At 54.5% G+C, this 25,605-nt stretch overlaps 2 protein-coding genes across 2 annotated transcripts; one reads left to right on the top strand and one right to left on the bottom strand.

Annotated features, from left to right (window-relative positions):
• The first annotated feature begins 1,834 nt into the window (after positions 1 to 1,834).
• ATP6V0E2 (ATPase H+ transporting V0 subunit e2) lies at positions 1,835 to 8,286 on the top strand. Its single transcript, XM_074959558.1, has 4 exons — positions 1,835 to 2,009; positions 2,104 to 2,151; positions 6,676 to 6,827; positions 7,222 to 8,286. Exons 1-3 carry the CDS (start codon positions 1,906 to 1,908, stop codon positions 6,767 to 6,769), a joined length of 246 nt encoding a protein of 81 aa, XP_074815659.1. The 5' UTR covers positions 1,835 to 1,905; the 3' UTR covers positions 6,770 to 6,827; positions 7,222 to 8,286.
• A 1,438-nt stretch (positions 8,287 to 9,724) lies between these two features.
• ENTPD7 (ectonucleoside triphosphate diphosphohydrolase 7) lies at positions 9,725 to 25,534 on the bottom strand. The gene is made up of 12 exons (XM_074959557.1): positions 25,454 to 25,534; positions 23,120 to 23,302; positions 19,849 to 20,054; positions 19,426 to 19,576; positions 18,880 to 18,983; positions 18,236 to 18,292; positions 17,105 to 17,253; positions 16,856 to 17,022; positions 14,903 to 15,227; positions 13,207 to 13,292; positions 12,923 to 13,084; positions 9,725 to 12,496 (listed from the first exon to the last, which is right to left on the bottom strand). Exons 1-12 carry the CDS (start codon positions 25,459 to 25,461, stop codon positions 12,268 to 12,270), a joined length of 1,827 nt encoding a protein of 608 aa, XP_074815658.1. The 5' UTR covers positions 25,462 to 25,534; the 3' UTR covers positions 9,725 to 12,267.
• Positions 25,535 to 25,605: the final 71 nt, after the last annotated feature.

Here is a 25,605-nt window from a genome sequence, read left to right as displayed (position 1 = left end):
TCTTGCCACCAAGCCTTTTGTTTGTGGTGTTAATTGGTATTTAATAAAAACTCCCTGAAAGATAGCTGATCTTTGTCTCCTACACGTGGTGGTTGCTGCTGGAATACACCATGGCAATTTGATCATTTGCTGACCACAAATCACAGTCAGGAATCCAAAATTTTCAGCAAGTCAGCAAATAAAGCATGTCTGTGCTGTATTGAAAGACACATTACTAGTGCTCACTAGCAAAATGGTGCCTCAAAGCCTCTTGGATTTGAATAGCTCCCCCCCCCCCCCCCCCGCCCCTCTACTAGCCCTCAAAATCAGCTGCCAGGTGATCTATCTCCACGCTCCACCCCGGGGGAAACTTTTCATTCTTAGCCTCACAAATGTTATGGAGTGCACAGCAGGCTGCTATGACCATGGGAATGTTTTCCTCATTTAGGTCTAACCTGCCATAAAGGCAGCGCCAACCCGCTTTTAATCTGCCCAAGGCATATTCTATAGTCTTTCTGCACCTGCTCAGCCTATTGTTGAAGTACTCCTTGCTGATGTCCAGGTTTCCCAAGTAAGACTTCATGAGCCATGGGAGTAAGGGGTACACTGGGTCTCTCAGGATCACTATGGGCATTTCAACATCCCCTTGCAGTGCTTCCCAAACTATGGGAAAGCCCCTGGTAGGGCGGGCCAGTTTGTTTACCTGCCATGTCTGCAGGTTAGGCCGATCATAGCTCCCACTGGCTATGGTTCTCTGCTCTAGGCTAATAGGGGCTGTGGGAAGCAGCGTGGGCCGAGGGATGTGCTGGCCACCCTTCACACAGCCCCCACTGGCCTGGAGCGGCAAACTGCAGCCACTGGGAGCCCCGATCAGCCGAACTGGCAGACACGGCAGATAAATGAACGAGCCCGGCCCGCTAGGGGCTTTCGCTGAACAAGCAGTGCCCTGAGTTTGGGAACCACTGCACTTGGGGATGTTGAAATGCCCATCCTGATCCTGAGAGACCTGGGGGACTCTTCTGGCCGCCGTGCTCTGACAGACTGGCCCAGGCAAGGCCGACACACGCGGGGCTGGGGCCTCTGCCGGGGGAACCGCCCTGCAGCTCCCCTGCCCCTCCGTGCCCTGCAGCACCCCCACAGCTCCCCTGCCCCACTGCTCCCCTGTGCCCTGCAGCTCCCCCGCCCTGCTGCACCCATGCCCCCCACAGCCCCCCCCAGCACCCCCGCCCCACAGCTCTTGTGCCCCACAGCACCCATGCCCCGCCGCTCCCCCGTGCCCTGCAGCTCCCCTGCCCTGCCACACCCATGTCCCCTGCAGCCCCCCCCGCAGCTCCCTTGCCCCCCGCCGTGCCCCGCAGCACCCCAGCCCCCCCCGCAGCCGGCCCTGACGCCGAGGGCGCCCCTGGGCGCGCGGGCTGGGCATCGGCTCGTGGCCCGGCTGCTCCCGCTCTGCTTGCAGCGGGGCGCGGCGCGGGGCAGGTCCCCGCCCCTTGGCGGACCGGCGGGTTCCCGGCGCTCCCGGCTGTTCGTGCGGCCGCAGCCGGTCCACGGAGCCCCGCCCCTTCCCCGCGGGGTCTCCCCGGACCCAGCCAGGAACCCCCCCCCCGGAGCCGGCACTGCGCACGCGCTGTCAGCGAAGCCCCCCGCCCCGAGGAAGGGCGGACGCGCAGGGCCCCACCCCGTCACCCCTAGCGGCCGGCGCAGGCCGCTGCAGCCCCGCGCTTACGTCGCAGCCCGGCAACCGGCCAATGGAGGCGGCCGCCGTGGGCGGGGCGCCCGCTCTAACTCGGAGTGGTCTCCGATTGCGCCAATGGGCGGGAGCGAGCGGCTGCGTGGGCCAATGGGTCTCGAGGGGGCGGGGCCGCGGCTCGCTACGGTGGCTGCGTTGGCGGGGCGCAGGAGGCTCGGTTCTCTCGCCCGGCCGCCATGACCGCGCACAGCTTCGCGCTCCCGCTGATCCTCTTCTCCGCCTTCTGGGGCCTCGTGGGCATCGCCGCGCCCTGGTTCGTGCCCAAGGGGCCCAACCGCGGGTAAGAGCCCGGGGCCGGGGCCGCCGCCCCTCCCCCTCCCCGGTCCGGTCCGGTCCGGTCCGCCGCCTCCGCTAACCGGCCTCTCTCTCCGCAGGGTCACCATCACCATGCTGGTCACCGGCGCCGTGTGCTGCTACCTCTTGTGAGTGCGGGGGGGGGGGGGCTGGCGGCGGCGCGGGGGGGGCTGGCGGCGGCGCGCGGGCGCTGGTGGGTGAGTCGGCCCCTCGCCGGGCTCCGGGCGGGTGGGCGGGACCCCCGGGCCCTGCGCTGTGGGATCCGTCGGGTTGTGGGAGCAGGGGGACGTTCGTCTGACCCGCCCTCTCCCAGAAGAGCCGTAACGTCCCCCGGTCCGGGGCCGCCAGGCGGGGCGTGAGGAGACGGAGACTCCGCCCCGTCCCTGTGGGACGCTCGGACCTGCTCTTCCCGCTGCGAACGTGCCTGTCCGCCTCCACCCGCCCTTGACTTGCTCTGCGGCTCTCAGCCGGGTAGATGAGCCTTTTGGTACCTGAAAAAAGAACAGGAGGACTTGTGGCACCTTAGAGACTAACCAATTTATCTGAGCATGAGCCTTCGTGAGCTACAGCTCACTTCATCGGATGCATCCTGTGGAAAGTGTAGAAGATCTTCCACGGGATGCATCCGATGAAGTGGGCTGTAGCTCACGAAAGCTTATGCTCAAATAAATTGGTTCGTCTCTAAGGTGCCACGAGTCCGCCTGTTCTTTTTGCGAATACAGACTAACACGGCTGCTACTCTGAAACCTTTTGGTACCTGGTGTCTTCTGCTGGCGAAGATTCTTGACGCTGCCATCAGCTCGCCTCTCCCTCCTGGCTTCGGTAAACTAAGCAGGTTGAACTAGCCTCTGGCTCGCAGCTTAACTTTGCTTTATGTTAGCAAAGTCTTGACCATTACTTTAGTTCAAGCGTTAGGCCTCATACCGGGCCTCTGATCTAAGGGTTTGTGTTTCAGGGCCTCATCTTACTACAGTTAAGACACACAACAATCTTCTTAGCAAACTAGCAGGTTAGTCATGGGGTGCTCATGCTCCAACTTTGCGGACATCAGCTCTCGCCACCTCCTAATTCGGCGGTGGAGTACTGTGTGCCAGTCTGGAGTCAATCGTCGCACACCAATCTGGTGGCTACGCAGTTACATGCCGCCATGCGTATCATCTCCGGCACCCTGCATCCGACTCTATTCCCATGGCTTCCAGTTCTGAGCAAAATTGCTCTTCCTCATATCAGACGAGAGGTTGCCACTGGCAATTTACTGGAGAAAGTACGCACCAATTCAAGCCTGCTGCTGCACAATGACCTTTTTAAACCACCAGCTGCACGTTTGCTGTCACGTCGCCCATTATGGTCTCATCTGCCAGACCAGGATGTTAGGACAGAAACACTCTGCGAGAGGAATAGGTGGATGTCATAATCCCCAACCAGTCTCTCGTCACCGACCCCACAATTTGTCTGCCTGGTTTTGACCTGCCCTGTCGTCAGTGGTCCCTATTGAACAGGTTCCAGACCAGGCAAGGTCTCTGTGCAGCCAACCAGTATCACTGGGACCTTCGTGACCGTCTGTGTTGCGCTGCGGCTGCAAAAAGGGCTATGATACAGGTTGAAGAATGCCTGCCAGTTTTGTTCAGCGGTGGTCTAAAACGGGGTGGCCAAGCTGAGCCTTAGAAGGAGCCAGAATTTACCAATGTACATTGCCAAAAGCCACAGTAATACGTCAGCAGCCCCTCATCAGCTCCCCCAATGCCTCCCACCCACTGGCAGCCCCGCCGATCAGTGCCTCCCTCCCTGCACCTTCTGATCAGATGTTTTGTGGCATGCAGGAGGCTCTGGGGGGGAGGAGCGAGGGCAAGGCAGGCTCAGGGGAGGGGGCGGGAAGGGGTGAAGTGGTGGCAGGGCCTGTAGCAGAGCCAGGGTTGAGCAGTGAGCACCCTGTGGCCCACTGGAAAGTTGGCGCCTGTAGCTCCAGCCCCGGAGTTGGTGCCTATACAAGAAGCTGCATATTAACTTCTGAAGAGCCGCCTGGGGCTCCGGAGCCACAGGTTGGCCACCCCTGGCCTAGAAGAACTACATCACGCCACTGAAGATGCCTTCGCTTGACTAGACGACTATGCACATGCTCAATAAGTAACAGATTATCCATTGCACCTGGGTTCACATAGGTTTTACTTTTAAGATAACACTGGTATGGGTTGGGAAGGGCCATGTCAGCTCATTTTAAGACAGATTGTTTGTCTTCTTTAAAATCATCTGCAGTCACCCCTATCACCAGAGGCCTTCTTTTTAGTAACATGCCCGTATCTCATCAGTTACTCTTTGAATCGGAAGTCCTCCCTACTTCTTTCTTTCTGCCCTTATAACTCTTGCTTTCTTTTACTTGCTAGTCAGGGTGTTTCTACCAACACATTTCTTTAACCAAACTTAAGCTCACTTTAATTCTCTCGTTTTGTATTTATTCTACATGATGGCCTGCACACCTTGTACCTAGAGGTGTGACCTTGCATTTGGCTGCATTAACATGCAGGTTGTTTGGGCCCAGTTTATCAAGTGATTCGGATCACTCTAGGTGACCTGTCCTGTCCTTATCATTATTTACCATTCTGCCAGTCTTAGTGTCTTCTGCAGATTTATCAGCAGTGCTTTTATATTTACTTCCACGCTTTTGATTAAGAACATTGAATGGTGTCCGGCCTAGAACCCGTCCCTCAGAAACCCGCTAGAAACACCTCCATTTGAAGACGATTCCCCATTGACAACTGCCTGTTCAGACTTCTCAGTCAGTTTTTAATCCATTTAATGTGTACTCTACAGATATTGTATAGTGCTAATTTTTTAATCAGAATGTCATGTGGTACTAAGTCAAAGTATATTACAACTATGTGCTTACATTTATCAATCAAACTTGTAATCTCATCAAAGAATGAAGTTGGATTTATTTGACAAGACCTGTTTTCCATAAAACCATGTTGACTGGCATTAATTATATATATTCCCACCCTTTAATTCTTTATTGATTTGAGGTGGTATCAGCTTTTCCATTAGCTTGCCTGTGACTGATGTCAAGGTAACCAGCCTGTAATTACCTAGGTAATCCCACTTGCCCTTTTGGCACATTAGCGCTCTTCTGGAATTTCCCTGATAGTGCAAAACTTACTAAAATGAACATCAGTGGGGCAGAGAACAGAAATATTGAACACTTCTGTCTCTTTTACCATCTCAAGTAATGGGCCTGGATCATTGTTAGGATTTCTTTTATTGCTAATGTACCTTCTTCATGCCAGCTATGGATTTTTTTTTTCTTGCGCAGTCTTCAGCTTCCCTTATACGTTTTCTACACTTCATAACTAATTTATATCAATTGCTGTTTTCCCCATTTCCCCCTCTCCCCCAGTGTATTTATATAAATTTCTAGTGTCTGCCTGCAGTTTCCCACTGAACCAGGATAAGCTTTTAGCCAAAGTTGTTCACTTTATTGGTTATGGAATTGTGGGTTTTTTGGCCATCTAAGCTCTTCATAAAGAAACTCTTAATTTTTATTCACATTTTTCTGTCTAAAATTTTCCTCCCGATCAACTTCACTCATTTTCCTCAGATTTGGGAAATTAGCCCTTTTGAAGCTATGTCAGACAGACAGATAAAAATTACCAGTTGGGACTGTCCTCTGTCCATAATGACTATAATCAAATCATGATCACTAGTCTCCTAGGTGACCACCAACTTCCAGTCCAATGATTAATCAATCTTTATCCATCCTACTGAGGTTCAAAGTAGTTACTTCATGTTGGGAGTAATACATCTTCTGTGTTAGTTTCTAAAACGTACAATTTTCTAAGTTTTTCTTATCCTAGAGGGCTCACGCGGCCAGATCTCCCACAGGGAAGTCCCCTATACAACAACAGTTTTTCCCCCACACCTTACACACAGGTGCCTAAGGAGTAACTTTTCCTGTTCTCTGGTTTGATTCAGTGTTCTGTAACAGACCCCACCAGTACCCCATCCTGGGCTTTGTTAGTTAGCACATGGATCCATATACCTTCAAGAACCTGAGATTCTGAGTTATGAATAACAGTGTCTTTGAGGTCGAGTGCCACTTCCCCCACACTCCCGTTTTAGCCATTCCATCTTTTATAAGAGGTTGTAACCAGTGACTTTAACATTCCAGTCACGTGAATTGACCCACAGGGTCTCAGTAATACCAGCTATAGCAAGGCCTGGTCCACACTTAAGATTTAGATTGGCGTAGCTGTGTTGTTCAGGGGTGTGAAAAATTCACACCCCCGAGTACCATAACTATGCCAACTAACCCCCAGAGTAGACATGGCTAGGTTGCTGGAAGAATGCTTCTGTCAGCCTGGCTACCACTGTGTGGGGAGGTGGAGTTCCTACAGTGGTGGGGAAAACCCCTTCTTGTCACTGTGGGAAGCATCTGCACTATGGCATTACAGCACTGTAGCTAAGCCTGTAATTTCCAGTTCCTCTCGCTTCTTACCCAGATGCCTAGCACACTTCTTCACTCTTTGCCACCTCCAGATTCAAACCCTGAGTTTGAACCACACGTGCCCCCTTAGTACCTTCCCTTTGGGGTGTTCTGTAGTGCCTGACGGCTCCTGCTGGTCTCCACAGGGGAAGAGTCATTCACTGTCTGTTCTTTGCAGCTGGCTCATAGCCATCTTGGCTCAGGCAAACCCCCTGTTTGGGCCCCAGCTGAAGAATGAGACCATCTGGTATGTGCGCTTCCTGTGGGAGTGACCTGTTGCCAGTTCAGAAGGTACCAGGAAGGACATGAGATCAGCACCCATATATCATGGTGAGTGGAGCCTCCTGTGGGACAAACCATCTGGACTTGGGGACTGGGGGGTTGTGGTATAGGGCCCTCCCTTGACCTGCTGCCCTGACATGGTTTGGGGTGGGGGCAGGAGATACTTTACAGAAATGAAGTCTTGCAAGCTGGGGTGCTTTACTCTGCAGCTGGCCGGGCAGTTTCTGGTTGGGTTTGGTTTCTGTCAGTGGCTCCTTGGGAAGGTGATTTGCGACTGCCTGTTAGTGCTCTGTTCTGGAGCCAAACAGAGGATCCCTGGATTCAGCCAGGAGAGGGCCTTTCTCCCCTGTAAGTGGGTCTCCCTCTCCCTGGGGTGGCTCTTTAGGTCCCCTTCGTAGGAAAGAGTTTGGCACTAAACATCTACCCCCCCCCTCTCTCTCAGCTCCTTCTGAAATCCAGATGTTGCCCCATCCTCTGCACCCTCCAGTGCTGTCCTGCCAGACCCTGCCAGAGCTGGTTCCCAGGTCGGACCAGCTGCAGCGCCACACCTGAGCCACTGCATCGAGGAACCAAAAAGCCAAGGGGCACCTGTGCAGCCTTGTCTGAGGCATGATCCCCACCCCAAGATGGGCCCTGAGAAGTAGGGTTTCCCCTAGCAGAGCTGGGCCTAAGCTCCCTTTTCTGAGCCAGGCACTGCAGAGGAAAGTCCCACCTCCTTAGCGTGGGAGAGATTCTGAAGTGGCTGGTTGAGCTCTGGTTCCCAGGGAACTGGCTGGTGCTGAAGACCACCCCTACCCCTTCCCTTAAAGGACAGATACAAGGGCCCCTGAGAGCAGCACCAGTTGCCTCTGTTTAGCCCTTAAAGCAGGGAGTGGAGACCTGAGTTTATCCTCATGATTCCTGTTCCATGAAATCCTGTTCCCAAACCAGCCATAGAATCTTAGGCCTCTTCTGGTCCTGGCAGCCCCTATTCTCTGGGCCTGTGCATGTGAGAACCAGAACCTGAGGCATCCTCTGAATACTGAGCCCCCTCGGGGTGAGGTACCTGGACCCCTGGAGCAGCATCCCTGCTTTCAAGATAGGTTCTGATTGGTGGCCATTGTTGACTATTTCTGGGAGGGCGAGTCCTGAGGAATAGGATACTGACATGGGGAGGGAGTGCTCTGCTAAAGTCATGGTGAGTGGGTAGGTCAGGGTGGGACTTTCCTGTGTCAGTCTGGAGGGAGAGGACTCCTCTTTCCCTCCCCCTGAGCCTCCCAGAGATCCTGGTCCTGGAGCTGGTACCACAGACACCAGGCTCTTCTCTGTTCAAAGGATTCCCACTCCCACCCCCTCTTGCGTGTTCTGGTTGTGGGGCAGGTGCTGACAATCTGGGCAGTGTCCCAGCCTACCCCTCCCTTTCCCATATTTATTGGTTAACTGTAGTGTATTTATTTGTCTTGTTTGGTGTGTAAATTTGTGTTGTGAAAATAAATGTTTTTCTAGTAAGTGACTCTGGCAGCAGCAGCTCTGGTCTCCCTTGCCACTGCCAAACGGTCTAAGAAAAGCCCTAGGTGCAGCATCTCTTTCTTCCCCTGCCCCCAAGCTGGCCTTGCTGCAGAGGAGAAGAAATGTGGGCCTTGCCTGGACTTGGCATGGGAACTGTTTCGGGGAGGATGCAGAATATACTCTACCCTTCTTAAAAAGAAAAGGAGGACTAGTGGCACCTTAGAGACTAACCAATTTATTTGAGCATAAGCTTTCGTGAGCTACAGCTCACTGCATTGGATGCATGCCACAAGTCCTCCTTTTCTTTTTGCGAATACAGACTAACACGGCTGCTACTCTGAAATCTACCCTTCTTGCTACTTCTGAGTACCATGGTGCTGTTTCTGCGTGTAGCCTGGGTCTTCACAACACTGTGTGTGTTGGAGGCGGTGTCAGCTGAGTGCAGCTGCCTTGCTGTAACAGCTGTGGGAGCACAGTTGTGTCTCAGGTCTACTTTGATCTAGTAATAACAATGGCTATGCCATTTCAGTAACCCCTTTCGGGTGCAGGCCCCTGCCTGTGCCATGCTGGGTTGGGGAGGGGGAGGGCAGCTATCCCTCCTAGCTGAAGGACACATGGTGGCAAGGCATTGTGCTGCTCTGATTTCTTACTCCCCCTCCTAGCTGTTCTAAGGGGATTGGTGGAACACTGCCGTTCCTGTCCCTGGGTGTCAGCCGTTCATGCCTGTGCCCTCTGCAGTGATCATGTCAGCAGGTGCAGCCTGGATCAGAGCTACCCATGTTGTGCTGATAGCTGCAAACAGCTGATGTGAGACACAGCATCTGCGACTGGGTGAAGCTTCCACCTGGGGTCTCTTCCCACAGAGCATGGAGGGGAAGAGGTCCTGCAGCAGAGACCATGGTGAGCGCGGACATGATCAGCGAGAGCTTGTTACCAGCACAGATATGGACAAAGAGGCTGTTGTGGGTGGTCAATAGTTTGTTTATTGCTCTAGTAACTGGAGTGGGGGGGTTCAAGTAATCCAAGTGGGTTCAAACAGTGGATGTACGGCCCAGCTCAAGGAGGGGAGGCCTTATTGGAATTTCCAGGAGGCAGGTGGGTGCAAGACCACTTGTGTCTAAAGGCCCCTCCCTCAGCCTTTGGGAGGGACCACTGGACCAAGGATCCAAAGGAATACAGGGGATAACTAAGGAATAACAGGGATGGGAGTGGAGTTCTAGATGGGGACACTGAGCAGAGAACCCTCAAACCTGTCTAGGGAGCCAGTGGGTGCTGCCAGAGGAATTCTGCCTGGATGCATGAGACCAGGGAGGACCACAAATAGGTCCCAGTCACAGAGCATCCAGCATCCTCCTGGTGGTGTACATGGCCACTTTGTCCAGGGCCAGGAGGTCTCACTATCCCTGGGGGGCTGTGAGACCAGTGTGGAATAGAGGCTGGCCCACTGGGGGGGGGGGGGGGGTTCCTCACCCTCTCTACAGGAGGTAGATAGTCCCACCACTTGATATCAGGGCAGGACACGAGGGTGTGGAAGGGAAACGTGTGGAGCACAAGCATGTATAGTTGTTCCCTTGGCATGGTTTGAAATTGAACTGGCTGCATGACATGCAGCCGGCTCAGATCATTGAGGGGAGGGGGGGCCCAAGGAAAAGATCCGGAGGGCCTGGGATGGACAAGGAGCACCCTCTCACAGGATCCCCTGAAGAAAACTCAAGAGGTGGGCAACAAGGCCTCCCCCACCCCCTGCAGTATGCAAGGGTGGAAAGCCCCATGCACTGACCAAGCGCTTGGGGATCCACCCAGTTGTAGTCCAGGACATCTCAGATTCTGGTGGTTTCTGCCAGGACCAGCCTCCAGCTCACCAAGGGGAACTCTACCACCTGTACACACAGATGGGGTTGTGTAGCAGAGGCTCCGTGCTCACCGGTAGCAGCTTTCAGGTCTGGAGGCAGCTCAGAGGCTGGGGGGAAGACCCCTAGGCTGGAGGAAAAAGCTGCTAGTCATGGCAGAGGAAGGCAAGCACCAATGTGCTCCTCACCTGACCACCTGCACCATAAAGGAGTCTCTACAGGGCCTGGACTTGGCTGTGGGGGAAGACTCAGAACCCCTGCAGAGACCCAGTGCAGTCCCAGCCAGAAGAATTCCAGAGCTAACCTCTGGAGGCAGGTTACAGCAGGGGTTCCATAGCCAAGTTGAGCCAGCACTGGCTGGGGGAGGGACTGCTGCCCTTGGTATGGAAAGTGATTTGGCAGCAAATGAGCATGGGATAGGGTTGGAATGAGGAAGGCCCCTGCCCACCCACAGACAAGTACTGCCTCCCCTTCCAGAGAACAAACTATTGGCCCTTCCAGTCCTGTTGCTGCGGCCAGTGTCTTATCAGCCCTTACAAGACATCAAATGTAATCCATGTGAGATAACAGCGCCCCTCCTTAGGGTGAGAGCTGTGGGGATGCAGCATTGGGTCTCTGCACCTCTTTACCAAACAGAGATGGGCTAGAGAGAGGCTTAAAGCCCTGAGACTGGGATGGGGGCATAGGGAGAATGTTTATTCAACCAGCTTCTGGGAGAAGAAACCCACTTCAGCACAGAATTATGCAGTTTCCAAGTGCTGCCCCGTCTGAAATTGAGAGACCACATGGCTCAGACTGGGGCATTATGCCCTATGGACCACGAGGCACCCCATTGCTTGGGAACAGGACACGTCAATGGAAACAGACTCTGCTGCTCAGCCCTTTGTGCTGGGTCAAACCCCTCTCCTTCTGTGAAGACTGGAACACATGACTTATGAGGAGAGGCTGAGGGAACTCGGATTGTTTAGTCTGCAGAAGAGAAGAATGAGGGGGGATTTGATAGCTGCTTTCAACTACCTAAAAGGGGGTTCCAAAGAGGATGGCTCTAGACTGTTCTCAGTGGTAGCAGACGACAGAACAAGGAGCAATGGTCTCAAGTTGCAGTGGGGGAGGTTTAGGTTGGATATTAGGAAAAACTTTTTCACTAGGAGGGTGGTGAAACACTGGAATGTGTTACCTAGGGAGGTGGTGGAATCTCCTTCCTTAGATATTTTTAAGGTCAGGCTTGACAAAGCCCTGGCTGGGATAATTTAGTTGGGGATTGGTCCTGCTTTGAGCAGGGGGTTGGACTAGATGACCTCCTGAGGTCCCTTCCAACCCTGATATTCTATGATAAGATGAGGTGAGGGACTCTGGCCCTTTGGCTCCAGGGAGTTGATGTGACAGCTTGGCCGGTAGTGCCCAAGGAAGCCCATCATGCTGGCTGGCCAGCTCCAGCCAATTCTCCGACTGCTGCAGGCACAGCCTGACCATAAAGCCAGGGCCAAGGTTTCAGGTCCCAGTCCTGTCCCCTTGGAGAGAAAAACTGAGCAAAGGCTGCAGCCTGTCTGTGAAGACAGGAGGGGCAGGGGCTCCTCTGTCCCCAACAGGGCAGAAGGACAGAGACTTAGGGGCTAGGTCTCCTTGCTCCTTTGCAGGCAGAAGCTGGCTTAGGCACCTGTAAGTCCTTTAGGATTGACTTTTCAGAGGGAACAGCAGCTGTGCTTGTTGGTCCTTCAAGTGTCTAGTCATCCTCTGAATTCTACCAACTGTGGGCCTCACTGATATCTTATTGCAGAGAGTTCCATAGGTTTGCAAAATAGCAGATCAGAGGAAATGCTACAGCTGTGCTGCCTTTACACTTCCATGAGTAGGAAGTGCTAGCTCTGCCTTGCTGATGCCACCTCTTAGTGGGTATCACCTCTCCTGCCTCAGCAGGAAGTCCCTCCAGGCCTTTGCATTTGTCAGAAATACAAGCACCAGAGCCATGTCCTGTGCTGCTCGGGACCTCTCAGACACTGGTTCTGGCTCTAGGAGGAGGAGATGATGGACCTCCTGACAGGAGACTTTGGGCACTTGTCATCCAGCCTAGGTTCCAGTTCGGATGCTGGAATTGGGAGCTAGAAGCAGGCTGAATTGTGGCTCAGACAGATTCCTGGGCCGTGGCAGCGTTAGGGCCCCAGTTCCTGGCCTGGCAACAGCACCACCTCTTCCAGCCACAGCAGGTTGAGCAGAGCTGAGCGCAGCTGGCGTCTGTGAATGCGGCGCAGCCGCAGTAGGTAGAGGATGATGGCCAGCAGCACCACCAGGATGCAGACGAAGAAGAGATAGTGATTGTAAACGAAGGAGAGGCGGAGCCAGGGGCTGTGGGCCTGCCGGCTGCTCTCCTGCCGGAGATCCCTAGGCAGGGAGAAAGGAAGAGAGGTCAGCACCCGCCACTGAAGAATTACCGTGAAAGGTGGCAATGCAGCACATGCACCTTGTTTTACTCCTGGCACTTAGTGCCCCCTGCTGGGAGAGGTCAGGCTCTCCCCTTACAGCCAGTGCCTTTGCCCTGCTCCCTACAATGCCGTTGCTGGGACTGGAGTAGCCAGGAGCTCGCGCAGGTGTGTGACTGCGAGCTGGAACAAGTTTTAAATCAAGATGGGATGTTTCTCAAAGCTTTGCTCTAGGAGTTACTGTAGGGACGTTATCTGGCCTGTGCTATACAGGAGCTCAGATGAGATGATCACAATGGTCTCTTCGGTCCTTGGAATCTATGAATCCCCCTCTGCAGGCCAAGCACTGCGGGGCAGCCCCTGGGCTCCCACCTCAAATTTGCTTTACCTGAGTGGCAGAAACCGTGTTTTATAGAGAATGGCTCCCAGGGTCCACTGCACCTCGCGGTCGTACACCAGCTGGGCTGTGTGCAGGCTGGAGTAATCCAGGGGAAAGTGGAAACCCTCATGAAGGACTTGGTACATCCAGGCAGATTTAAAGCACTGATACCTACAGACAGAGCACATGGGACAGTCAACCAGATACCAGGGTCTCCTGCTTCTGAGAGCCCCTGGTGCTAGACACACTGACAGGAGCCCCAACTGTGCCTGTGGTGAGGGGAAGCTCCTTACTTGACCCGATGCTGGTCTGCGTGTGGTGAGTACAGGCCCTCTTGGAACCGCTGCGTCAGCACTGACCAGCTCAGGCTGCAGTAATCCTGGGGCAGCAAGGGAGAGAGCGCACTGTCAGTGGAGAGACTGGTACCCCCTCCCTTGGGGCACAGGGCAGCACCAGTGACACTGGGCACAAGGTAACACCAGCACTCCCCTCCAGCATAGCAAATAGAATCACAGAAACGTATGGCTGGAAGGGACCTCAAGTCCAGCCCCCTGCGCTGAAGCAGGACCAAGGAAACCTAGACCAGTGGTCCCCAACCTTTCGGGTGCTATAGCATATTCATGTTCCCAGAAGGGTGTGGTGGGCGCCTGACGACCAGCTGCCGAAATGCCACTGAGAAGCGGCGTCATCAAGCAGCGTTGCTGCTGAAATGCCACCGAGAAGCGGCGTCATTTCGGCGGCTGGCTGTCCAGCAGCCGCACTCCTCGGAGGCGGGTTGTCTGGCAGAAGCACTCCCTTCTCACTAGGCGGGCACATAAATGCCGCAGCAGGCGCTGCGGCACCCACGGGCACCGCATTGGGGATCACTGACCTAGACCATCCCTGACAGGTGTTCGTCAAACCTGTTCTTAGAAACCTCCAGTGATGGGGATTCCACAACCACCCTTGGAAGCCTAGGTCAGAGCTTAACTACCCTGATAGTTAGAAAGTTTTTCCTAATATCTGACCTAAATCCCCCTTGCTGCACATTAAGCCCATTACTTCTTGCCCCACCTTCAGTGGACATGGAGAACAATTGTTATTTTACCCTTTCCCCATAGGTCAGGCTTTCTAAACCTGTCATTTTTGTTGCTCCCCTCTGGACTCTCTCCACTTCATCCACATCTTTCCTCAACCATAGTGCCCAGGATTGAACACAGTGCTCCAGCTGAGACTTCACCAGTGCCAGGTAAAGTAGGACAATTATCTCCTGCGTCTTACAACACTCATGTTAATGCACCCCAGAATGAGATTAGCCTTTTTTGCAACTGCATATTATAGATTCTCAATCTGTGATCCACTCTAACCCCCAAATCCTTGTCAGCAGTACTGCTTTCTAGCCAGTTAGTCCCCATTTTCTGGTTGTGCGTTTCATTTTTCCTTCCTAAATGAAGCACTTTGCACTTGTTTATTGAATTCAAACCAATTCTCCACTTTGTCAAAGTCATTTTGAATTCTAATCCTGTCCTCCAAAGTGCCAGCAATCTCCTCGCAGTTTGGTATCATCTGCACATTTTATAAGCACACTCTCTGCTCCAAGTCATTAATGAACATTGTAAATAGCACCAGACGAAGGGCAGACCCCAATAGATACCTATGCCCTCCCAGTTCGACAGCAAACACAATCTTTCAACCAGTTGTGCGCCACTTTATAGTAACGTTATCTAGTCCACATTTCCCTAGTTTATGAGAATGCACCAGAAGCCTCAATAAAAATCAAGAAATCCTATCTATTGCTACCCCCATCCACCAGGCCAGTAACCCTGTCAGGGAAGGATCCCCACGGGAGCTAGAGAAGGGTCAGGGCGGAACAAGTGAATCTGGGCACAAAGTAACATGCTCATCCCCCAGCACATCCCCTGGATCAGGGTGGTGCTCACCTGGGCAGAGTGGCCATCCAGGTGCAGTCCAGTCCCCACCCCCCGGGCATTAGGTCAGGGCAGTTCTCACCTGGGCAGCGCGGGTGAAGCTGGGTGCACGGTAGCGGCCCCCAAGACGCAGCACGTCCTCAGTACAGTAGAAGAACTCAGAGAAGCCGTAGAACTCACTGTTGTTGAAGTCAATGGGCGCCTGGTAAGTGTGGGTCAGGGAGGCCTGGCTGCCATTGACCCCTGCCAGCAGAGGGTGCAGCAGCTGTGCACAGGCCTGCCAGTCTCCTCGCCCTCGGACATGCAGGGTCTGGCCACCTCTTTCTACTGTGTCCTCGAGCCCCACAGGCAGGCAGGGATCCAGAAAGGGTGTCTCAGCACTTGTCCCCGTCTGCTGGCCCTGCAGCCTGGAACGAGAGCCAGGGAAGAGACTGATTAACAGGGCTCTGCACTGACAGAGCTGTGCCCCCTGCTAGGCACACATGTGCTCACTGCCCCGGCCACTGGGAATATCCCCGAGTGCAGAGTCACCCCCTGCTAAGAGCCACATTCCCTCTCCCCCCGCCCAGCTGGGCACACCCCAGCAAGCGCAGCCCACTGCTACACACCCCAAGCTGCTGGACACACCTGCAAGGCCCACCCTGGTCTCACCCTTAGGGAGGCAGAGCACTACACGTTATCGCAAGGCAGTGTTGTATGGATCAGGCTGGCTCCCAGCACTCATGCTAGCCTGATCCTGGCCATGCCCATGTTGCTATGGGGCTGTGCCTTGGGTGACCCTCTGCTCCTCCTGCCTATTGGGCTGATCCTCCCAACCTGACAAGCACACATTGCCTTTGGGCACACAGACACAGCAAAGAGCGCACAGCTGTGCAAAGGGACACCCTGCCCACCCAGTGGGAGGAACACAGCCCCAGGCCTCGGCAGCAGAAACAGGGTTACCGGCACTAGACTATCCCTGAAGCTCTGGCAGGGAGGTTTGCTCTGGGCACTGAGTGTGTCTGGCCCTGGCTACAACTCCACATGGCATTCCGAGACAGGCACTAGAGAAATGGAGAGCAGGAGAGAAACATCAGAGAGAGAGAGAGAGACTGGGTCAGCAAGGAGCAGAAGAAGAGTTGCTGATGTGGGCTCTGGCAGCTGGGTCATCCCACTGGGGGACGTGGGAGAGGCCAGGTTGAGGGAGGGGAGGGAACTGAGGCACAGCCGCCTCCAGGGGGCAGTGGGTACTGGGAAGCTGGGAGGGGCAGCGCTGTGCTCTGGGCGCTAGGGCCACATGTGGTCATACAGCTGCACTAGCTGCTGCCTCATCGCCCATCTGCCTGAACCTGCTGGAGAATCTCACCCTGACTGAAACAAGCAAATACCCACTCCAGTCCGCAACCTCTGCAGAGGGCCCTGGTGCCGTCCCAGCCCATGGTGGGGTCCAGAGATAGGTGGCATGGGCTGCAGGGAGGCACCTGGCATCAATCCCAGGAGAGGATGGGCTGGAGAGGCAAGGCGTCGGCTGCCTGGAGAAGAGGAGGCTGGAGGGAGGGTAACACCACAGCTAATCACCCTCAGGAAGATCCCATGAGAACAGGTAGGTCCACTGGGGAGCCCCCCAAACAGATAAAAACAAGGGCAGTGAGCCCTGGGCATGCTCCTCCAGCTGGAGCCGAGATTCTTTCCCACAAGCCCCAGCTGATCTCCATGGGAGGGTGTAGAACCCAGCCCCGCACAGGCTGGGCCGGCCCTGCAGGGCCAATGGTGTTAGCAGAGCCCGTAGAACCCTGACTGCCCATGTGCTGGCCTCCGCACACTCAGAGACAGCAGGACCTCCATGGGGGGTAGCCCTGCAGACTAAGAGGGGCCATTTTAAAGCCGTCACCTTACACCATCACCCTTCAGGCTTCTGCAGAGAGTGCTGAGATTAGACCTCACAGAGGTCACCCTCCAGTTACAGGCCCTACATCTCCAGGGGCTGGGACCTCCGAGGAACTCCCCGCTGCAGGCAGGTGCCAGTGGGGGTCTGCTGATCCTGGGGCAGCATTACCTGTTGTGGGCACGAGTCTGGTTCAGCATAAGCTCCTCGTAGCGCTGCCGTGCGAAGTTGCCCCCAAAGCCCAGGAAGGTGCTGACGTAGACACGGTACACATGCTCTGTGTGCTGCACATCACAGCCCAGGTTGAACTCCGCCAGCAGGCTCTTGGCAGCCTCCTCCTAGGGCAGAGAGGGGTGAGCAGCAGGGCCAACCCCGGGGACCGTAAGGGCTGCTTTCCTGCCCTGCCAGCAAGATACGCACCTGCTGTGGGGAGGAGAAGGTCTCTATGCTGGGCACCTCATAGGCAATTTGCAGAGAGGCACCGCCCATGTCCAGGATCCCCACCGTCCGCTTCCGCACCAGGGACTCTGCCTGACCCCCCAGGGCCACAGTGATCATCGCATCCTCCTCTGCAGCCCACAGAAGTATGTTAGCAGGACCCTGGGACCAAAGTGCACAGGGCAGCCTCCTACTCTGCACGCTCCCGACAGGGTCCCAGGAACCAACCTCACATGGCAGCCTCCCCCCCGACCAGGTCAGGGCCTTGGGATCTGAACTGTGTTGGGGACACACATGACTTATGAAGAGAGGCTGAGGGAGCTGGGATTGTTTAGTCTGTGGAAGAGAAGAATGAGGGGGGATTTGATAGCTGCTTTCAACTACCTGAAAGGGGGTTCCAAAGAGGATGGCTCTAGACTGTTCTCAATGGTAGCAGATGACAGAACGAGGAGTAATGGTCTCAAGTTGCAATGGGGGAGGTTTAGATTGGATATTAGGAAAAACTTTTTCACTAAGAGGGTGGTGAAACACTGGAATGCGTTACCTAGGGAGGTGGTAGAATCTCCTTCCTTAGAGGTTTTTAAGGTCAGGCTTGACAAAGCCCTGGCTGGGATGATTTAACTGGGAATTGGTCCTGCTTCGAGCAGGGGGTTGGACTAGATGACCTTCTGGGGTCCCTTCCAACCCTGATATTCTATGATTCTATGACAGGGACGGGGCCAGGATCCCATCTGGTTGTTGCCTAATGCAGGGAGCTCCACAAAGTGGCATAAATGGCTGATGGCAACTAAAGAGATTCCACCACTTCTGCAAGCCTCTGCTCCTACAACATCCTGAGACACCAACTCCAAACACACCACCTCATCCCATCTCTACTGCCCTGCCCCTGCCCCCTCCCATCCCTGCTGACCCCCCAGCTCTCTACCACCTCCCTCTCCCCACCTGACTAAGGCTCAGGGACTCTTCCTCCCCTGTGGCGGGGTCTGCTGCCTTGGAGCAGGGACTGTCAACGTGCCAGGCCCTGGTTTGCTCTGGGTGCTGGGTTAACTCCAGCAGAGCTCCACCTGCCCCAGCCCCACAGGCTAGAGAGACACAGGCACTGGCTGGACTCACCCTCCTCGTGATCGAATCTCCCCAGGACAAAGTTGATCCCAATCCAGGCATAGACCCCTAGGTGGGGACACACAAACCAGTTATGCTTATGCTCAAATAAATTGGTTAGTCTCTAAGGTGCCACAAGTACTCCTTTTCTTTTTACAAACCAGTTCGTTAGGCAAAGCGCCCGCAGCAGCTGGGACGCTGGAGCCAGAGTTAGCTCTTGGAATCTGCAGTCCCTAGATTGGAGAAGGACCAGCACTTGGGCGGTTCTTTCAGCATCTGACAGGATAGTTTCATCAGGCCTAAGGGAGCGCAGAGCCCAGCAGATTGGTGAGTCTGCACTATCAGCTCAGTGGCAGGGAATAAAGTGTACAAAGACCCATCGTCTTCACCCTGCCTATGCTGTCTGGCTTCAGAGTGAGACCATCTCAGAGCATGCACCAGGGCTCCCACAATGCCTGTACAGCACTGATCCCCACTCCAGCATCCGGCCCCTCCTCCTGAAAATAATAATTAGCACCACCTGCCCCCAGAACCACACTCCCCAGGAGGGAGCAGCCAAGCCTCTTCCTACAGGCACCTGGTGAAGTCTTATCTCCCCCAGGCTCCCTACTCATAACACATGTATAGGTATTAGAAGAGCTAGATATTGTTGTTACCTTCCTGCTTCCCTGAGATCACTTCAGCTTGCGACTCAGAGAAAAGGAAATCAAACTCCAGGGGCACATTCCTCACCAAGTCCTCCAGGATCGCAGCCTGCTGTCTGCGGAGGGTACAGGAGACGGGCAGTGAGCATCCTGCCCAATGGCTGACTCTCCTTCCCTTTGGGTTAGGGCACAATGAATCCCCCTCAACATGCCCATTCTGGTTTGGAGCCAGGGGATTGGGATTTTAGCTACTTGATTTGAGACTGAAATGTTGCCCCTCATCACAAAGGCTGCAGTGACTCCAACACCCCCATCCACACCCTTCCAGGATTCCTGAAGCCTCCCCTCTGTCTCCACACCTGGGCTCCCCAAGCCATCCCCTCTGCCCCCAGCACACCTACTGGGTGGTCTCAGGAGCAGCATGCGCCTTTCTCCCTTGCTCGTGGCACCAGGGTTCTCTCACGAACTCCCTGCCCTCCTTGGCTCGCCGAGTGACTGGGTGCCCCTAATGCTGGTGGAACCCAGTGACACAAGCAAGGCGCACTGGGGGGCACTCACCTCTCAGACAGAAGCCTCATGCCTGCCGTGCACAGGATGTAGAGCGGAGTCTCCTTGTGCTTCGTTACTGGCACATGAGCTGCAGCGAAGCTAAGCAGCGGGCGCATGTAGTGACTGGCTTGGTCAGGAGTTGTTGCCAGCACGGAGATCCCTGCATGGAGAAAGGGGAAAACAAGTAAGAAATCAGTGTCACATACACATGTAGAAAGGCAGCAAAGCTCTGTTACTTAGACACAGGGCAGGGACTGCCCCCCAGTCTGAGGGAGGCGAAGGGACGAGATCACTGCCCCAGACTGCAGAGTGGACAAGCTCCTTCACTTGCATGGCCTTCACCAGCCCTGTCCCCACCTGCATGAAGGGAAAAGCAAGCGATCGATCCCCAACCCTTGCTTGGGTTCGTGTAGGGAAGAAGGGGGCACAGACCTGGCTTGATTTTCTTGACAACGGGCTGGCTGCTCCGGTCTCTCATCTGCTTGACATCCAACAGGTCATGAGGGTTCCCATTGTGCGGTGGCCAGAAATACACAAAGACCCGGGAGCCGCTGCTCCCACAATCAACAACAATCCCGTAGTTCAGCGTTGAGTCCTCTGTGTCTGTAGCTTCCAGGTCTCCCACCCGTGCCAGGTACCTGGGAGAGTGGAAGAGGGAGGATCAGCCCAATAGGCAGGAGGAGCAGAGGGCCACCCAAGGCACAGCCCCATAGCAACATGAGCATGACCAGGATCAGGCTAGCATGAGCGCTGGGAGCCAGCCTGTTCCACACAACACTGCCTTGCGATAACGTGTAGCTCTCTGCCTCCCTAAGGGTGAGACCTGGGTAGGCCTTGCACAGGGGAGGAGAATGGAGAGCAGATGGGACAAGCCAGCAAGGACTCAGTTCCACCCAGGGTGCACTGGGAGGGATTCCATGCAGTCAGGGCAGTTGTGGTGCTGTGGAAATTCCACTCACAGCATCTGTAGCCGGGCAGGCTCCTCAGACACCAGCCCCCACCAGCCAGGAGAGGTGTCTACTGGATCGAGTGTTTGCACCAACCGTTAGGCATCAGCCACATGGGGGCTGGAGGCTATGAGGGGGGACTGAATATCAGGGGTCAGAACATCAACCAGTCATTGTAGGAGTCAGGGAGGAGTCACCCCCCCTACACACATACACCCATCAGACAAGGGCACTGTAAGGGCTTGGCCGTGGCTGATGGCAGAGTCTGGGGACATGAACTTAACAGCGAACTCTAGGAGGGCTTTGCCCCCACACAATGTCTGGTCTGTCCTTCCAGAGGCCATAGGGCAGGTGTAACCACCCACAGACTGACGGGGCCTTCTCTCCTCATTAGCCTATGCTGTAGGCTCTGCTGATGCTGCACAAAGAACTTGCCCTCAGAGCTCTGCTTCCAAAGTGGCAAGAAAGCTCCAGACTCCCTCAGGGCACTGACGAGCTCTTCTGGATCCTCAGGGCAGGAGATCAATATGGCTGATTGATCCTTTCCCTTGCAAGCCCCCCGCCGGCTGCACATGCAGCTGTGCCCGTTGGCTGAGTCAGCGCAATGCTAGCTGCCCACACGCGCACAGTCAGGGCAGAACCAGGGGGCTGCAGCTTCACTTTCCATTAGTAAAAGGAATAACAGAATTAGGATGCCCTAGCTCAGCACCATTATCCAATCCAGAGCATCCGCTTCCATGAGGCTCCGATGACCCCGGGGCTATAATATGGACAATAAACAACCTCAACTCAATTACTGTGGCACCGTGGGACATGCCTGCCCTTCCCTGAGCCCCAAAGCTGGTGATGAAAGTGGAACTGCCCAGCACAGAGCTGGCGCCTCACTGGCCCTTCTGGGGTAATTGTGTTACAGCCAGAGCCCTCGGCACTCTGACAAGGGAGGGGAAAATTACTGACCTTGTGAGCCTGTGTCTCTGGAGATGCTGCTCCAGCAGGACTCACTCTGGCCTCTCAGCCCCACCACATGAGACCCCTGGAGCACCCCCAGAGCAGCAATAGCACAGCAGTTTCATATCAGTCACATGCCACCCCCTCCTGAACTTTCCACACGGGGCTTTCTTTAATCCATATGTAGAAACACAGACCCAGAAAGGAGCAATCCCTTCTTTCAAGGGCAACTTCAGACAACATTCAACGTGCAGGAGCAGCAATTAGGGACACAGCCCTGTGCCCATGGTTGGCCAACTGCTAATACAGGACTCCCCAAGAGAGAACAAGCTTTTCTTGGGGGCCAGAGAGTTTGGCCTTTCTATCTTGGAAACGAGTTCTGTAGGGTGGAGGGGCTGCAACAGGACTCCTCCTTGGTAGCCAGTGCAAGCACTGATGCTTGGGGACACTGGGGGAAGAGGACCACAGAGCAGCTTTGCACATAGCTGTGATGGAGACACCCCGAGACAGGCTGATGCGACAGCCTAGTGTTGCCTTCTAGTGTCAGACAGATGCAATGTGACATGCAGTTGGACATCCACAGTACTCTTGGGAACAGCACTGTCCACTGAATTGGTGTCTGGAGAAAAAAGAAGCTGGGTAGGCTTGCTGAGGGATTTAATCCACTCCAAGCAGAACACCAAGGGTCTTTTAACTTTAAATTCCAATGTCATCTTGGAGAGGAACTGTGGATGAATGCAAAGCACCACACTTCCCTTGCTAGATGCTACTTATCAGGTTATGGGGAAGATACGGGACTCAAGACCGGGGTCACCCAATGAGAAGTAAACTGCATAACATTTCTGTCATCTGTGCCGTTCTTCAGAAGTCTGACAGGAAAGGGCTAAGTGGCGACGAAGTCAAACACATGCACCTGGCAGGATCATTTGCCTGATAAACCCCAGAGGAGGTCCTGCTAGTGAGGATGAAGGCAACAGCTCTGAGCAAAGAGTGAAAGCAAGACACAGAGCTCCCTACACTAGTACAATGTTTCTGTTTCTCTGAACAATTTACTATGAGCTGTTGTCTATACACAGAGGGGGACGTGTGTAAGCAGCTTCCGGGCAGTCTAAGGAATTTCATTTCCTTATTTTTTTATTGTTGAGTCTCTATTTTATTTTATTGTAAATCCCCCTTTCTGAAGTTTATTGTCCCAACCCTCTGTCTCCTGAGGATGCTGAACTTGATTATATTGTTGTCAAGACCGCTTAGTAGATCAACTGTGCCTCCTTAAATCAGCTGTTGCATGTTCCTCGGGACTAAGGTGAGAATAACCTCTCTCCTTGTGTGCTCTGGAACTAGTGGTTTCAAGAAGCAGTTGTTTAAGGTTTCAACAAATGGCTTTTCTAAACCTTGTCCTGCTGAGACATTTCACTAGCTTATACCAAGTCACACATTATTACTGGTTTCATTAGACTTTGATCCCTCTCCACTTTGTGCATTCAGTCTCCAGTCCCCGAGCAGGAGGCTGCTAACCCAACATGTATAATCACATTCTTATGGGTTAGGATTTGTAGCTGTACAGATCCTGCTGTGTGGCCCTCTCCCCTCAAAAATTCTCTCTTGCTAGATTCTGCAGAATCTTCTGTGTGTCCTGGTCTGCTGCCCTGCCTTCATGGCATAATCTATCCTGCCTGTATAATATAATTCTAAGTCATACAGCGTCCCACCGATTTGTCATTTCACCATGTTTCTGAAATGCCCATGATGCCAAGCTCCTCTTCCCTTGCCAGGTACAGAGAAAAGACTCAAACCCAGGGCTCGCTCACCTCTCAAACTGCTTATCTGGGCGGGGAGAGGAGCCCCAATTGCGCAGATCTGTGGCTGCCATGAGTAGCAGGAGACAGACTCCAAGAAAGAGTCCCAGCAGGGCCAGTCGCTGACGGGGACACAGGCTCACCAGGGGCACAGTGAAATGCCATGATGCTGGGCAGAGGCAGGAAATGCTGATTCTGAAAGAGGACAGAAGGGAGCAGTGAGAGCACAAAAAGCCAGCAGGTACCTGGAGGATCCTACAGGGCCCTCAAGCCCACACTGCCTCCTATTCACTTACCAGAAATGTCCCCAGGCCCTCCTTCATAGGTACAGATGCACTGTCCAGCCTGCCATTGGCTCCCACAGTGCGCTTAGCACTGTCCACACCCTAAGGCGGCAGGAAGGGGTGTATAACACACTGGGGTGCGATGGTCTGTCAGTTATACATTATGCTAGTGTGTGGATTTGGGGGTTGGTTTGTTTTTTAAACACCCTGATTTCTCCTATACCTCCTCCTTCCACCCCATACACACCAATTGAATCCCCAACTCTTCCCCTACCCCACCCTGCAGCTTCCACTGCAATTTCCTCCCTGTCACACCCACCCCCATCAGCACTGGATCCTTGCTACCCTTGAGATAAGATGCTCACTCATGAGAGGTAGTGGGACAGTACCATCACTATAGTTAAGGCTGAGACTAGCTTATTGTTTAATAGCCAAATTTTCTAAGTGGTCTAAAATCCAAATGTTGACTTGGATGGTCTTGAAATTTGCTGTGCCTCATGGGGCTGGAGTAAGGGTAGCAACCCAAACAGGAGGACATTGGAGCAAGGGGTTCCCAAGACACAGACGCCCTTCCCTTCCTCCCCAAAAAAACATGTGACATCAAATTTTTTGCAAATCTGGGGCTCAAACTATGGCTCTGACTCTCCCCAACCTGCTATCACCTGCTCAGGATTGATCATAGCTTTTGTCAAACACCCACTGCCCCTTTGGGGAAACAATATTTTTAAAGCTATTCAGGGGGAAAAGCTGGACCTACAATGTGGCTTGAGCAAAACTGATAAGCTAGAGAAAGTCATTTGTGCCTTTGAAGCAGGACGAGGCTCTTGCAAGCCAGAGTGTTTGCAGGCACCCGGACAGCAGAGTAAGTGGGTGGCCACTAATCTAGAGCAACACCCACAAACTGCGAGTTTGAGTCCTGCCTTTGCAGCTTTTGGAGACTGTGCGTTCAGCACATTAGCTGCTCCTTGCTTGTGTTCTGCATGGGTGTTTTCTGGAAGTTTTGCCTGAGAGCAACACTTCTGGTTTAAGAGTTAATATTTCAGAGTGCTCTAAAATGTATGTGCAGACTCTGATTTTACTCTAGAAGTATTGTTAAGGAAAATAGCATTAAGGAAATTGCTGGAAGATGGAGACTCTAGTAAGTAGCAGCATTAGTGTAATGTAATTGTTCTCCATGCTCTTCACTCATTTTCTGAGCAATAGGACAGAGCGTTGATTGCTCATTACAACCATCTGTAATCCATGTAAACCAGCTCCCACAGCCTCTCCCCACCACCGTCCTGGCACCCATGACTGGAGAAATGTTAACTGGTCACTTAACCTTGAAATGTGTGTTAACTACCGAGGCTAAACAATCTGTTCCATCCTGTATTTAGCTGCGGCACCCTGAGTTCATTTCCCAGACCCGAAGAAGAGCTCTGTGTAAGCTCGAAAGCTCATCTCTCTCACCAACAGAAGTTGGACCAACAAAAGACACCCCCCCCCGCCCGTCTCTCTAACATCCTGGGACCAACATGACTACAAGCAGACTGCACGCAACTTCCTCCATCTGCGTCCACAAACCAAGGGACCCCACCTATCAAGCTCACCCCCACAGCGCTGCTGGTCCTGTGAGAAGGGGGTGAGAAGAAAGGCCAGACACGAGGAACAGTCACCTGGCTCTTTTTAAGTTACCGCAAACCCCAGAGGGTGTCCCGCCCCCACTCGCTACAGCACAGCCAAGCAGCGGGCGGCAGAACGGCCCCGGGGCCAGGACACCGGCCCCGGCCCGCTGCTCTGCCACGACTGCGGGCAAGGGCCCCCGCTCGCCAGCGGCCGCAGGAGCCGCCCACCGCTGCCCGGCCTCGCACGGCGCCGCGGCGGGGCCGGCCCTGGGAAAGCGCCGAGGCGGGGAGCAGTCCCGGGGGCGCCGCGGGCAGCCCGGCGGGGGCGGCGCTGGCGCGTCCCCAGGGCCGGGCAGCGCCCGAGGCGGCGGGGGGGGGCGGGCTGCGCGCGGCGCCCCCCCGGGCCAGCGGCGGGCGGTCCAGCATCGGCGGGCGGCCCGCGGCCCCCCCGCACTCACCTGGCCATGGGCCCCGCTCTCGGTGCGGGCCGCGGCGCGTCACCTCCCCTCCCCCCTGGCCCGGCCCGGGGCCGCGGCGGGCCGCAGAGGCATGGCCCCGCCGGGCTGGTGGGCGCGGGCCGGGCGCCGAGCCAAGGGCAGGAAGCTCCGCG

Source organism: Natator depressus, chromosome 7, assembly GCF_965152275.1.
Source record: "Natator depressus isolate rNatDep1 chromosome 7, rNatDep2.hap1, whole genome shotgun sequence".
NCBI lineage: Eukaryota > Metazoa > Chordata > Testudines > Cheloniidae > Natator > Natator depressus.
This window is presented reverse-complemented; position numbering and strand designations above follow the sequence as displayed.

What these genes read in the sequence shown, in the direction of transcription:
- ENTPD7 (XM_074959557.1), bottom strand. An exon ending in TGTCAAGAAAATCAAGCCAG is followed by an intron (nt 19,577 to 19,848) that starts GTCTGTGCCCCC and finishes TTCTCCATGCAG; the next exon opens with GGATCTCCGTGCTGGCAACA. An exon ending in GAGATTCGATCACGAGGAGG is followed by an intron (nt 17,254 to 18,235) that starts GTGAGTCCAGCC and finishes TGTGGGCTGCAG; the next exon opens with AGGAGGATGCGATGATCACT.
- ATP6V0E2 (XM_074959558.1), top strand. Translation starts at nt 1,906, where the DNA reads ATGACCGCGCACAGCTTCGCGCTCCCGCTGATCCTCTTCTCCGCCTTC. An exon ending in CCCAAGGGGCCCAACCGCGG is followed by an intron (nt 2,010 to 2,103) that starts GTAAGAGCCCGG and finishes CTCTCTCCGCAG; the next exon opens with GGTCACCATCACCATGCTGG. An exon ending in GCCGTGTGCTGCTACCTCTT is followed by an intron (nt 2,152 to 6,675) that starts GTGAGTGCGGGG and finishes TGTTCTTTGCAG; the next exon opens with CTGGCTCATAGCCATCTTGG.